A 14261-nucleotide genomic window follows, 5' to 3' on the forward strand; every position below is an offset into this window, starting at 1 on the left:
TTCCCCAGATAAAGTTAGGGAAAATAAAATATATTCATGATTGAATCTCTAACTGACTGCACCACAGCACTTGGAAGCAGAGGCTCTGTGTATCATTCTGAGTGTGGTCAGCTTACCGTATGTTCAGACTTGGTTGCCAGGTACTGGTATAGAACATAGAGAGAAAGAAGCTGTGTTGATACTTCATCAAAACTTTCTTGGAGCATGATCTCTGTTACTACTGACATAGCATCTGTGGAGGAAAATGATACTTAACCAGCATAACTTCCAATACATTATCTTCCTTTTGCACCCACTCATGTTCACTGACACTTTATTGCTGTAGTATGCTATGAAATAGTTAAGGAGAAAGTTAAACATTTCTTTCCACTAGAACACACCTACAGAATTAGTCTTACTTCTTTGGGTTGCTCAAACACACTGCAAGAAGGAAGAATAGGTTGAACAGCACAAAACTCTTAAGGACAAAACTCAAGGAGCTCTTAAAATCATCTTAGCTCTATACACTTCAGTTGGCTCTTTCTTCCTCAGCTCTTCAATAATTTAAAAAATCATTTAAAAATCTTCCTTTGTTCTTGTGTTTTGATTAAAAACAAAGAAGACTGGCTTAATTTCATTAGCCTTAGGATAACAGGAGTCTACAAAGGAGCAGAAGTGTTGTCACGGATCATCCCACAGTAGTCTGTGGTCTCCATTCAGCAAACAACACTCAAGAGGAGCTCTACACAGAGTTCCAGTGACACTCCCTGTCAGGAAGGACAGTTTGGAAAAAGGCCTTCAGTTTCACACAGAAAAGAAATACAGATAAACAAGGAGGAATTCAAAGATGGAGGGGGTGTGCCTCAAAATAAAAATATACATGTACTGATTTTCTGTTTAGCAAAATCTTTCAGTTCCTTTCAGTTACCTGTTTTATAAAGCTTTATGCAAAGGAAAGCTTACTGCAAGTTTACAGTACTAGAAAATTGTAAGTGAAAAGTAAAAATCGGTCATCAAAATTAGCATCTGTCATCAAACATGAGAGAATTACTCATCCAAACACTTAAACAGTCAATAATGAAAGGTAGCCCCACTATGGCAATCCAGCATAGCTGGCTTGCTCCAGTGACAGAAAGCCTACACAAATAGTTTAGATACATAAGCTTTTTGAATAGCTAAATGTATGGAAGATGAATATCAACACACATTTTGATTCTGGTAACGCTCTAATTAATAGTCACTAATAAGTCCTGTGATATCATTAGCACATACGTCAGACTTGTAACTGAAGATGGTTTACACTTGCGATAGGATTAATAACAGTAGAAACTGCGAATCACACAAGCTTCAAAACTATGAAATTAATAAAATCCCAACAAAAACGAGACAAAGCCATGCAAAAAATATTTCAAAGGAAGGCTGTGTTTTACGATGAATTCAGAAAAAATATGGGGTACAAGTTTTTAGTTCAAAGAAAAGATCTGTAAATATAAGACCATACAACTAAGGATGTAAGCATTAGTAAGCATTGGTAAGCATTTTCTTACCTTCATATTTCTTCTGCTTTATAAAGCAATCCAACAAAATATTGAATGTAAAATTATCTGGAAAAATTCCATACTGAACCTGAAGAAAAGAAGGAAAAAAAAAGTTCAGTGTGCAAATGTGCTGTTCAAGGCACAGTGTTGCAAAACCACGACACTGCACACTGATGCAATGTACAGTCAAGCATCAAAAGAGATTAGCACGGCTCCTGTAATCCTCCAACTTCTGATGCACTGGATTTGTTTTAGCATTTGATCTGAGCCTTTTGGACCAGGAATTGCACTGCCTCTTACATTATGCCTTCCCTGCATTTAACATGTTTTGGACACCAACACTATTTTAAACCAAAAAGCTTTCTGAGAAAAGAGAGGATTTAAAAGCTATAAAAAGGTTGTCGCTAAAATTCAGGTGCAACAGTAATTTTTACTTTGATGAAGAAATCTGATCTTAAAACCACAGTCTGCAGGACCTGGCTGCAACAGGAGTTCCTGTCAAGCCACACTTGAATCAAAAAGCTGATCAGATACACTCATGTATATTTGGTAAAACTTACCTTGTTTTGTATTGTGTATAAGGCTTTATCTTGAGCGCCGTATTTTAAGCACTGTCTGATCCAGCTGTGAATGGTCCAGTCTCTCAAGTACCAGGAATTTGGGCTATGCCGAAACCTAAAGATGGAAAAAAGGTCTGGTGACAATATGACTTTGCTATCACAGAAAGGAATTCTGTAATCAACCAACTGTGAGTTTCAAAACCTCACCATTCACCAACTCAGTTGTTTCTCCATGTTTCACTTTGCAGTCAATCACTGATCTCTAAAGAGCTCCAGGCAGCCCTTTCAAGTAAGAGAAACAAAACTTTGACACATTATTAGTATGTACAAAGAGTAATCTGACCTTTTCACAAATGCATAATATTTAAACTTCCCACTTTCCAGAAAGCCTACTGCTTTTTTCCTGAGAATAATGTGATAAATGTAACCTTGGATAAAAATTCGTGAAAGAATAAATAAGTATATAACTAGATTTGTAACAATGTAAAAATTATATAAAATATAGTGTGGCCGAAGAATTTCCCCAAACCCAGCAGTAACTACCCATTCAGGTGGTAACGACCCTAGGCAAGACGTTCATCAGCCTGAAAGAAAGAGCAGGACACGAACAATTAAGCCAAAGAAAGAAAGGAGCCAGGCCGAGATGCCCATCGACTCCACACCGAACAATTAAGCCAAAGAAAGAAAGGAGCCAGGCCGAGATGCCCATCGACTCCACACCGCACTGGGGCACCCCTTCCTGCAAGCCCCGACTGAAGATGCAATCAGGCCGGACAATAAGAAGAGCCCAGCCGAGATATCCATCGACTCCACACCGGACTTGGATACTTCACCCTGAGAGCCCAACCGAAGATACAATCAAGAAGCACTCAGAACCTTTCACATGCGAGCGGACTCTGCCCAGTCGTCTATTGATTCAGTTCCACGGTTCCAGGAAATTCATTCAACCAGCCATCTAAACTCTTTGTTGAACAGTAACTGCTCAGAGTTTTGGCCTCAGGACACAAAATCCCTATAAAAACCCCGGACAGTCTACCCTCCTTCGTGGATTTGGGTAAATCTGTACCTCCGGGTATAGACGTCTCCCTGTCCACCCAGCACTGCGCTGATTTATTGTGGTTTTTTCTCTCATTGTTTGTGATTAAAATTGTTTTATAATAAATTGCTTTTTGTATTAACCCTATTTTGCCATTGCATTTATAACAATAAGAATACTAAAAAATAACAGTTTGGTATATTTATGAAGATTGGTATAAATACTGTAGTATTTTTTTACCTTGTCCTTGTGATTGTGTAAGATTGTATTTTATTTTGTATTGTATTGTAACATTTTGATGATTTGATATTGCTGTTTTTGTCAAAGAGCTACAACTGATGACATCAGCAAGTACCAGAATTACATCAAAGTATAACTGCATCTGAAACTTCAGAGCTTGTGTAATCTGGTGCTTCTCACCCTCTCTAAATCATGCCTCACCTCACCAGTTAAGAATTTATTATGCCTCAGCACAGGTCATCCCTGGGCTGCTGCATGCTCCATTTGCCTTAGAAATACTTCACCGGTGAGGCATACCTCATGCATGGGGAAACTGCTGAAAAGCCTTTCCCTGCCCCTCTGCGCTGATTTACATCTATTCTGAGACACCTCATGCCATGACTTCAGCAGTCGTCCAAGGCAACCCACTCCAGTGCTCAAACAGTTTGTAAAATTAAATACTTCTAATTTCATTTCATCCTTATTCAGCCACATGCACCTCACTCCATATTTGAAGAAACGGTGACAAAAAGCACATGGAACTTCAGCTTTGGCACACATTCAAACATCAGTTAAAAATTCAGTGGTAGGAGCTGTTGCCTTGGTCCTGAGCTGAATTTCACACCCCCATGTGAAGAGATGCATACAGTCTTTCTCAACTCAAACGAAAACTGATCTTAGTCCCCAGCACAGAAGTGACTGCCACTTTCTGTAAAGAACACCAATGACTGAGCTGGGTTCATCTGCAGATGCTTGCAGCCCCAAGGCAAGCTGCAGCACCATTTAGAGGCAGGGTTGACTCTTCCATCTGAGTGAGCATGCTTTCCAGAACGTTTATCAGGCTAATGTGGCCACCAACCCTCTTTCCCCCTCAGTGAATTTCTTGTCTATCACTGAGGGCTACACAGATGACCAAGCCTGGAAAAGCATGGCAGCCTAGAGAGCCTTCAGAATGAAGAATATAGCCATGCCAAAAGTGAAGCTGAACAACTACAGAATCTAAAGATATGTATTTATAAGTGGCATATGAAACCTCCCCATTAAATTAGAATTTAATAGGAAAAGAAAAGCCTGCTTTGAATATTAAATTACAAGCATCCATTCTGTTGCTATAATTGCTTTCCATTTTCTTCTCTCAGAATTTCAAATACTGAGAGTAGCAAGAAAGTGTATCTGCTTTCATTAAAGTCCTGTGTCATGGACATATGTTTTCAGGCAGTATCAACTACAGGAATTTGGATTTCATCATATTTTGATGAAAAAATTACCTAATTGCTACAGACTCTTTCACCAGCCATTTAAGAAGAACACCAGCACCCAGCAATAATGCTGCCAACGTCTTTTAAAGCTTCATTAAATGGTTAAAATAGTTTCACAAGTGGAAAACAACAGTTCTGTCTTTCAAAAAGCATGATGCTGATGCTCTCAAATACTCAGGCTTTCTACTGACACAATCTTTGGAAATGAAAAGCAAGTGCTCAAAAAACAACAACAAAAAATCCCAACCAGCTGTTTTTAATGAATTTGAAAATTCAACTTTTTTCACAGCTCAATTTATTCTCTTGAGTACAGCACAGTGAGAGAGAGCACTCCAATACTTATTGCACCTTGGGATTGCTAAAGCATACTGTAATGAAAGCTTCTAGGATTCAAAGTAATATTGGACTTGAACAGCAAAAGGCCTAACAGGGATACAATATGGCCTAGAAACAGAATTAAGCTGATCCTCAATCAACACTCATTGCTGGAATCAATATGCACAAAATCCAGAGGCATGTTATAAAAATTTGCAAAAAACCAGAACACTTGTAAAAAAAGCACATCAGCTTTTACAGGGCTGGGACTGATTTTTGCGTGCGTGCATGCGTGTGTGTGTGTGTGTGTGTGTGTGTGTGTGTGTGTGACAACCACAGGATCTTTCAGATATAATTACTGTATAGTATAGTTATATGTAATATAACTATTAAGAATTATATGCTAACCTTTATGCTCAGATCAGGTCTTGCCTGCCCTAGATGCTATGTAAATGGAAAGCAAACAGTTTCTCAAGGAAGTAATTTTCTAGTTAATTCTAACAATTAATTATAAATCAGTTGCATGGGAATGAAGAGAGGGGACTGGTGCAGGAATGCAATACATATATGCATGTACAAGATCCCTCAACACTAGACATTTCAGCTAATCCATGATGTGGTAGGAGAATTGGAAGTGAAAGGGAAACAACTACACTACAATCTTTAATTGTTTCTGATCCATAGAAGAGAAACCAACAGGGTATGTGTTTTTTTAAAGTTAACATACACAAATCAACCAAATGTTGTGGCAGGCACTTGTATTTGAAATAGAATCAGGAAAAAGAGGAGACTGCTCATCATTTTGACAAGCATTAACATCCTCCTCCTTCTCTTTGTCCACCAAACAGGATATAATTAAGCAAGGCAATATGTTCAAAGACAGATGAAAAGACAGAAGGAAGTTAAAACTACAGAAAAAAGAGGATTCAGAATGAATTAAACAAAGGAAGCCTTTAGCAACTGCTATGTGTTTAATGGAAGGTTATCTTGCAGATACCTGGTGCTGAAACTAAAAACCTGAGAAGCCCAAGACTCCTATCAGAAAAGACAAGAAGCAACTGTAATAGTATTAGAGAAGCTCTCTGTTGGTACACTTTAATGTTAATGGCTAAAGAACCAATATGGTCATCCTTCCAGTCATTGAACTGAGAACATCTGCCTCTACAGGGAATAAGAACAGAAATATCTTTAATACAGGGAGATCCTGAAATATCAAGATCATTGTGAATCTAACAGCACACAACACAATACTCTATAATTCTCTTTACTTTTAAAATGCATTCAAATTATGCAGCCCACAAACTTTATTTTCACTAACAGTTGCTTTGTACATGCAAAATGATAATAACTTGGAAGAGATACAAGGAGTGCACAGCCTCAGTACAAGGCAACCAGAACATTTTCACCCAAGCTAGTACACTCTCTTGCTCACAAATAGGCCAGCACACTGGGCTACACTGTAAGTTTACTAAGTCACTGCATAAAGCCCTACTTCTCATTATTTTCAACAGTGCTGGGGTATTCATGCTGTGTGAAAGAAACCAAACAATAAAGAAGTTTAACGGATGCTGAGAGTGCTTCATGTACTACTACAGCAAGCATGACTTACTTATACTGGTGCCCTCACACACTGCAGAAAAGCTGAATTCCTGCTCTACTCATTTCTTTCAGTCTTGCAATTTTTTTGTGCCATCAAATGGTCATGCACTCTATCTACTTTCACACACCCTGTCTTCTGAACAGAAGTAATGCAGCAAACCTGACAGCAAACAGAACCACTCCTTGCTGGTCTGCATTCTTTTCTCTATGTTGATAAAGGGGGTTTCGTTGCTTTGGGGACAGCCACAAATGAGAAAAATGGCGAATGAAGATTTGCAGTATTACAGAAAAGAAAGTGCACACAGAAGTAGAAGTAACATACCATGAGGAAGAGCTCTGCTCTTCCTGGTAATATAGAGGGAAAGCCAGCTCAGCATATCAGTTTGCATTCTTTGTTGATCACAAGTTCCATTTTGTACTCTGTGGCTTTCTTAAAGGCCAGTCCAATTCCTGGTACTCCCATAAGCTATCCTTGTGCAAGACACTATTTTTTCCCTTCTTCATTCTCCCATGATCTGTGAAACAGAAAGAAGAGACCCTTCCTTTCTCCACCTTTACCTGACCTAATGAGAAAGCATCTAGTAATGATCCACACATCCTATGCTTCCTATCTCTCTTCTTTTAGAACTAGAGAGAAACCTGTGTCTGCACATACTTTTAACAGGAAGGGAAAGCACCAGATTTCTTCTCATCCACTTAAAATTCTATGAAGTCCCCACACAAAATGTAAAGAGACTTAAAATTAATAAATATAGTAGGAAATATCTCTGCAAACCAGGAAGAAGCCATCTCAGTGGAATAAATCCAAAGCAGCTCCACATTTTATAAGAGTCATACAGGGCTGAGAAGCATCTCAGCAATGCCATGTTTTCTTCTTCCCAGGCACATTTTTTCAGCTCCAGTGCATAATGATCAAATGGATTCCAGGCAGGCTTAGCTTGGAAACTGGAAGGCTGTCACCCAAAACTCTCCCTTTGTTTGTCATTTCAAGCCACAACCCTTGGGGAAAATCATCTACATTTTAAATGGACCCAGTGGCATTGCTCATACATCAGTGTCAAAGAAAACAATCCTGGAAAAGCAATCATTATTAACAGAAATTTCCTTTTAAACATGAACAGAACTTTATTTTCCCATCTCTTCTCTGCCTGCCACTTTCGCCTCCACCTTTTTTGTAAAAATCCCTTAAAAATTTCACATGCAAACCTACCAGTCCTATAGGAAATACCTCGTGCATTAACTGCCTACACTCAAAAACAGAGGAAATACATCATTTTTGTGTTAAGTAATGAACTCAAGGAGTACATGCGCTATAAGAAATCAATTACCCAAAGCAGTAATAGGACAGGTTGAAAAATTAGACATGGCAACTGTAACACAGCATAGTCTAAGGATAAGGCAGAATCTTACACAAGCAGAAAACTGGTTTGCAGACTGACTCCCTGAAAAAAAAACCACATTCAGCCCCTATTGTATTTTAATTTTTATTGACTTTCCCCCATCATTTATTTTGAACTAATTTAAGTTGATTGCTTTGATGCTAAAATTATTTCTTCTAAATTAAGCTCTCTCCACCTCCACATAAATTTTTATTTCATGGACAATATTTTTTATTCAAGATTTGCTCTTACACTGCTGATGCATGTCTGGTCTGGATCATGGTCCCAAAACAGACCTAAATGATCAGATATGGAGAAACTATAGTACAGAAGCACAGTCAAACATCAAGGCTGAGCAGGAGACTAAGGATATTTTTAGTATTATGTCTTATTTCATGTTTTACCACATTCAGCTTTTAGTTCTGTTCACTTCAATGTTGCAAGTTCATATTTTTCTTAACCCTTAAGCTTAGTAGTAAGACTAGATTTGGAAATGGAGTTATTTTACCTAGAAATCATTACACATGTATTTAGGAAAACTCAGGCTATCACCTGGGTAATCTCTCTTTTCCAACAACTTAAGGGAGAAAATCCACTATTCAGTAGTTTCAGGGTAGCTATTGCATTGCTCAAAATTACATTCATGCAGAGAAAGCTCAGCTTCACAAAGTCTTTTTCTAACAATAACTATCATAACAGCATTCACCATATAGCAGGTAGGATGCAGTTTATTCTTCACTGACCCAGCTATTTTGACAGTTTTTACCTGAGTAACAAATTCTCAAATTTTTCTCAAGAAAAAGCTGAATTTCTGATAAAACAAGCATTTCTGCCCATTGTTGTCAGCCTCTTATCACTAAACACTCTTCCTCCTTTTGATGAATTTAAGGCATCTTCAAGAGTAAAACTTAAGAAACAAGCCTTATTACAGTAAAAGAAAAACCAGCATCATCGAAGAGTTGCAAAATCCTAGATAAATTTTGTAAATTTCAAAATAATATATTAATGGAAAAACAGTTTACCACAGCATGAAAGAAATGCTTTGCTTATACATAAACAGACGTAAGAGTCATCACAAAAGAAATAGCATTACAACAGATAAGGAGTCTATGGCAAAGTTTGAAGCAATTTATTCGTACTCCTGGTATTGCAAGATTTTAAACAACTACTGGTATTCCTGAATTTATCATTTATCAATCTTTCCATCCAGAGGCAGTCAACATAACAGAACTGCAGCAGAGTTGCTCTTCCAACCTTCTGCCACCAGGTTACACCAAGCAGCCTTGAGCCCCCTAGAAATATTTGCAAAGCACAAAGCAGCAATCTTTCAGACAACCTGATAGGCCCACCTCAAATGCCTCAAACCTTTATTCTAATTAGTTCAGACTAAAAAAGCAAAGCCAAGGCTCAAACAACATACACTCAGCACACTCGTCATCCCTGGGAAAACTCTTTGAGGCTGCTAAATATGTGTCTTAAAATGTTCCTCTAGCCATGTAGATTCAAAGTACTTCAGAATGATGCACTCCCTGGCAGAACTCCAATGGAAGTTCAGTTCTAAGAAGAAAGTGAACTAGTCTGTGTCAGTTTGGCTGAACATGCTCTGTATGCTTAACCTAAAATAGGGTGACATAAGTCGCAGGTCTTACCTAGTTAGAAACAAAAGACATTAACATTTGAAAATCCAGTATCAACACGATTCCTTGTTCTAGGTTAAAAGGAAGGTCACCCAGCTCTCTAGAAATGGACATTTGGGGATCCTCAGCATGACTTGCAGGTGAAAGAACATTGCTATCAAGAAAAGGTGGTGATGCCTGCTACAGTTTCATGAAGAAAGTAAATTTATCACATTCAGTTTTATTTCAAATGCAAAGCAACCCCCCTTTTTGACTTAACAAAATGATGAGGTGAACTGCAATGAAGGAAACCAAATAAACAGGTTTTTGAATACAGTACTTGTATTTTTCTTCTCTTCCCAGGATAATAGTTATTCACCACCCTTCACTTCTCCCAGTCCTTTTAAAAAATTACAATCAGGAGAAACACAGTTTTCTTCTCACACACATGAAGAATCTATACTATTTTCACCATAAAGATGACATTCACTCAAAAAGCAACAATTAAGAAGAAAAGGTTGTGTCATAATAATAATAATAAAAAGCCAAACTATTGACTGCAAAAGACAAAGCTCTCTGTGACAAATACTTCTGGACTTACAATTGAGATGATTGATTTTGAATATAAATGTCACTAATACTGTATACAAAGTACCACAGGCTGAGAAAATACATAAGGAATGAGAAAATGAACTGTTGCTATAGTGATATATAAGATTCTCTCAAGTGCCTTTTCTTGTCCCCATGCAACCATAATAAAGTCTAATTTAAAACCAACTCTTCCACTAATTATATCTTTTTCAGTATCCTGGCATACAAAAACAGACAAATTAAGAACCATACAAGATACTGCATTTCTTGCTTCAGGGAATTTTTTTTTTAATCTCATCAATTTCAAAATGCATCAGGATAAAACTTCTTGTTTCAAAGCTCAACAGAGGGTCAGTTCTGCTGGATTCTTTTACTTGGATCTCTGAAAACCGTAAAAAAAGGTACAGATGAGTAAAGCATTGATTTGATTGTTACCATTTTACTAACTCAGCTAGGCCTATCATTACTTCAACAAATTAACTTGTCTGAAAGCTAGTACACAAATTATCAACTCATTTCTCAAGATGAAAAATAAATGTTTGCAAAACCCTACTTGCAGTTTCTATTTACTGTTACCACCTGTTCACTATGCCACGTGACTGCCCACTAAAAGGCTGCCAGAAAGTCAATTTCCAGCAGAAAGGTAGTTCCCAATTAGCTGTATTTCAAAAGTAAGTTTAAAATCTTTTGTGTACCAAATAGTACTTATGTTATGGACTTTCTTCAACCAGAGATAACTTTTTGTCATTTGAGGGACTAGACTGTTTTAAAGCTCATTAGACTTAATTTTTGAAAAATAAATTACTGCAGATGTTTTACCATCTCTTAGCTACCAACTACAGCAGGGATGTCACAGTGAAGGTTTGCTTTCCAGTAACCATTAACCCAGCTGGACAGAAATGTAGCACCAAGGGCTTTCCATGCAGACAAAACAGTGACTAAGTTCTGTGACAGTTCAGTGTCAGAGGGAAGTGCATCACACATTAAGGTGTTTCTGCCTTTTAGCACTAAGCCTAAACAATGACAGAATACCCCTTTCACACCATATTTAATGGGCATACTTCATGTGTATGCATAAAACGTGCTGTCAAGAAAAGCAAATAATGACTTCTTGATTTTATGTCAGGAAAAAAAATCTCAGCCTTTAACTAGATGTTGATATTATTGTATTTGCATACAGCAACTTTTTAATAATTGCTAATGTAAGTGTAAATTCAACCCGGGGTAAAATTAACAGGATTTTGTTAGAGACCTAATTCCTAAGAGCTGCAGTCTACATTGTAACCATGTTGCATTTCCATTTATTTGACTCAAATTCTTTATGGGTCACAAAATAGCTCCCAGAAATACATCACACATTAGCTTCAAACTACTGCAACATTACACCAACTGACATAACCCTTGACACTTTTCGGTTTGATCACAATTGAACTTGCACATATCATAAATGATGTATTCTTGTCTTGAGTATGTCAAAGGTTGCAATGCAGAAGTGCACAAGCCAAACCATTTATTCTGCAGAGTTACTCAGTTTTATACTACATGCAATCAGAGCATAGAAGAGGTGTTGGGAAGACAATATGCTTCAGGAATACAAATACTGAATGGATCTCAGTAACCAATTTAAGCAGAAGAGTCAAATCTTGCATTTGCTGCCAAACACTTAACAAATTGGATTTGCACAGTCCAGGTTTCACCTTTTCAGATTTGCTGCCAGAGGCATACAATCCAAGTTAGCCTAATTTTGACCTAAAATCTGTGCTCTTTAAAATTTTCACTGCTACAGTCTGATGTCCTTGTCTATTGCTCTCCTTCTGCACCCCCTGAGTGAAGGAGAGGCAGACAAGAAGACTTTCATATTAAACGTAAGTACCGAAAAAGAGGACAAAACCCCTGCTACCTGCAGTTTCAGCCACAACCACTGTCAAAAAGGCAACCATTTCCAAAAGGTTGGCCACTGATGAATAGGCAGATCTTGGCTACCAGACAGTTAGTTATTCTGCTTACTTTCAATGCCATGTCTCAACGAGCAAAGCTTACTGGTATTTCTTTTTTCTTCCAACCACGCATTTTCCCAATAAAAATACTTTTAGTAATAAGTAACAAGAAATACTCAAGTCCTTTACATGTTTTTAACTGTTTTCTAACCACAGTACCCAATCACAGTATTTCTGAGGCATCTAGTTAGCATACCTCTTAGTATACCTAATTTCTGAGACTAGTAAGACCGAAATGTCCTTTGCCTCACTGCATATGTCAATCCAAAGGAACAAGTGCATCAAAGATAAACATAGCAAACCGGACTCAAGCATTTTGTAAGGCAGTTTGAAATTTGTAGGTTCTCATCAGCTACATGATTGTTTTAGTCTTTTTCTTTTAAGAAAAACACTGTGCCATCAGATCGGTTATTTAGAGACAGCAGGTACCTCTCTTCAAGTACTACACATACTGTAGGACAAATGCTCCCTTGCGTAGGTAGCTGAAAGCTGCACAGTAAAATGAGGTCATGCTACCCAGAACAGGCAGAGGATTTCATAATGCAAAAAGGTATTTTGTAGTTTCTCCCATTTTGAGACAGGAACACATCCAAGATTGCTAGTTATAAATATACTGATCACAGCACCAAGCGTGCCAGAGTCCAGTACGCATTTGGACAATGCTCTCTGGCACACAGTGTGATTCTTGGGATGTCCTGTGAAGAGCCAGGAGCTGGGCTCACGAGCCTGATTGGTCCCTTCAAACTCAGCATATTCTATGATAACTCACTAACACTTTTGGTTCTGCTAATGACTGGCCCACAACAGAAGGCCAGGATGACTTGCTACTTTGCCCTTTTACAGCAGCTTACTCAGACCTTGTATTCAGGCTCCAAACTGACATTTACAGCAGCAGTTCCCCATGACATGCTATAGAGCCCTTTTCCATGTCATGTTACCCGCTGCACAGGAGAACAGAAGAGACAGAAGAGCAGGAGAAATGCTATAGCTATCTGCATTTATGTACTGCATGCCCTTCAGTCTGGCTTTATTTCTTCAATGCATCATGACTTTCAAAACAACAATACAATAGTATCTTACATAAGATGAACTTGCTGCTTTATGACTTAATCTGGGCAAGAAAAACTGCAAGTCATCACTGTACCACTCCTGATGCACATGCGCTGCTGTCATGCTCTCAGTAGCTGCTGCACCTTGTCCACCCCCAGTCAGACATACAAGCAACCAGTCTGGTTTGTTGACTTTGGCACAGTTGTCTTGTAGACAAGGGGAAGGGAGATGGTGTCCATTTCACACCCAGCTGTCTGCTGCCAGAGGCCATCTATTTAGTGTGTAGCTCAATTTAGTCCAGCTCAGCTCACTCCCTAGTGGAACTTCAAAGAAAGGAGTATTTTTCCCCTTTATTACATCAAAACAGTATAGTATAGTTACAGAGGAGAGACTAGAATAAATATCAACATAAAGGGGATCATCATAAAGTTGACTCTGGTGATTAAAGGCAGCTTTATATCCACACCAATTCTTGAGAAGAGATACTGCTCATAAAGGTGAAAATCTGCATGCAAATCCAGATGCCAAAATTTGTGTGCTTTCAGCTTGAAAAGTTCTAGACTGAAGGGAGGGAGGTGGAGGGGGTGGGAAATAACCAAAATCCCCATTCACTTTTCAGCATGAGAAAGGAATTATTACTGGGTCTACATTTACAGCTGCATGTACAGGCATTTCTATAAGCTGCTCTCTTGTACATCTCTTTTCCAGTTTTAACAGTAATTCCAAGAAAGCATTCTTTGCTGCTGCTTAAATGCTCCCTAAACCAGATCCTGGGTCTATCCTCAACCCAGTTGAAAGAGAAAACACACAGTTTCTCCAAGCTACCAGGGACATGCCTCATCAGCTGAAGACCTGGCACACCACACATGCACATGATCATTAATTAGATGAAAGCTGAGAGGCAGGGACAACCCCAGCACCTTTCAAGAATGTGCAGTCCAGCATCCCACAGAGATTTATCAGTGGTGAAGATGGAAACCAATTGTTGAAAGCAGCCATAGTGTTATTTCTGAAATTACTATCTCCACATTTAATTGAGTCCTCAGGCTTTCAAACTGATGTAGCAAAGGGGAGACAGAGCAGCAGCTGAAAAGCCTAGGGACATTCTTCTTCAGGGATGGGC

At 38.4% G+C, this 14261-nt stretch overlaps 1 protein-coding gene across 1 annotated transcript in view; it reads right to left on the reverse strand.

Annotated features, from left to right (window-relative positions):
• The window catches only part of MRPS27 (mitochondrial ribosomal protein S27), a 43574-nt gene that overhangs the window by 9955 nt on the left and 19358 nt on the right, over positions 1-14261 (reverse strand). The window contains exons 5-7 of the mRNA XM_005522711.3: positions 2078-2192; positions 1527-1605; positions 117-232 (exon numbers count right to left, since the gene is read on the reverse strand). Of these exons, the coding sequence (XP_005522768.2) occupies positions 117-232; positions 1527-1605; positions 2078-2192 (310 nt within the window). The remainder of the gene's footprint in view (positions 1-116; positions 233-1526; positions 1606-2077; positions 2193-14261) is intronic.

Source organism: Pseudopodoces humilis, chromosome 4 (genome assembly GCF_049639895.1).
Source record: "Pseudopodoces humilis isolate 2021_Gansu_Grassland_sample_001 chromosome 4, ASM4963989v1, whole genome shotgun sequence".
Lineage (NCBI taxonomy): Eukaryota > Metazoa > Chordata > Aves > Passeriformes > Paridae > Pseudopodoces > Pseudopodoces humilis.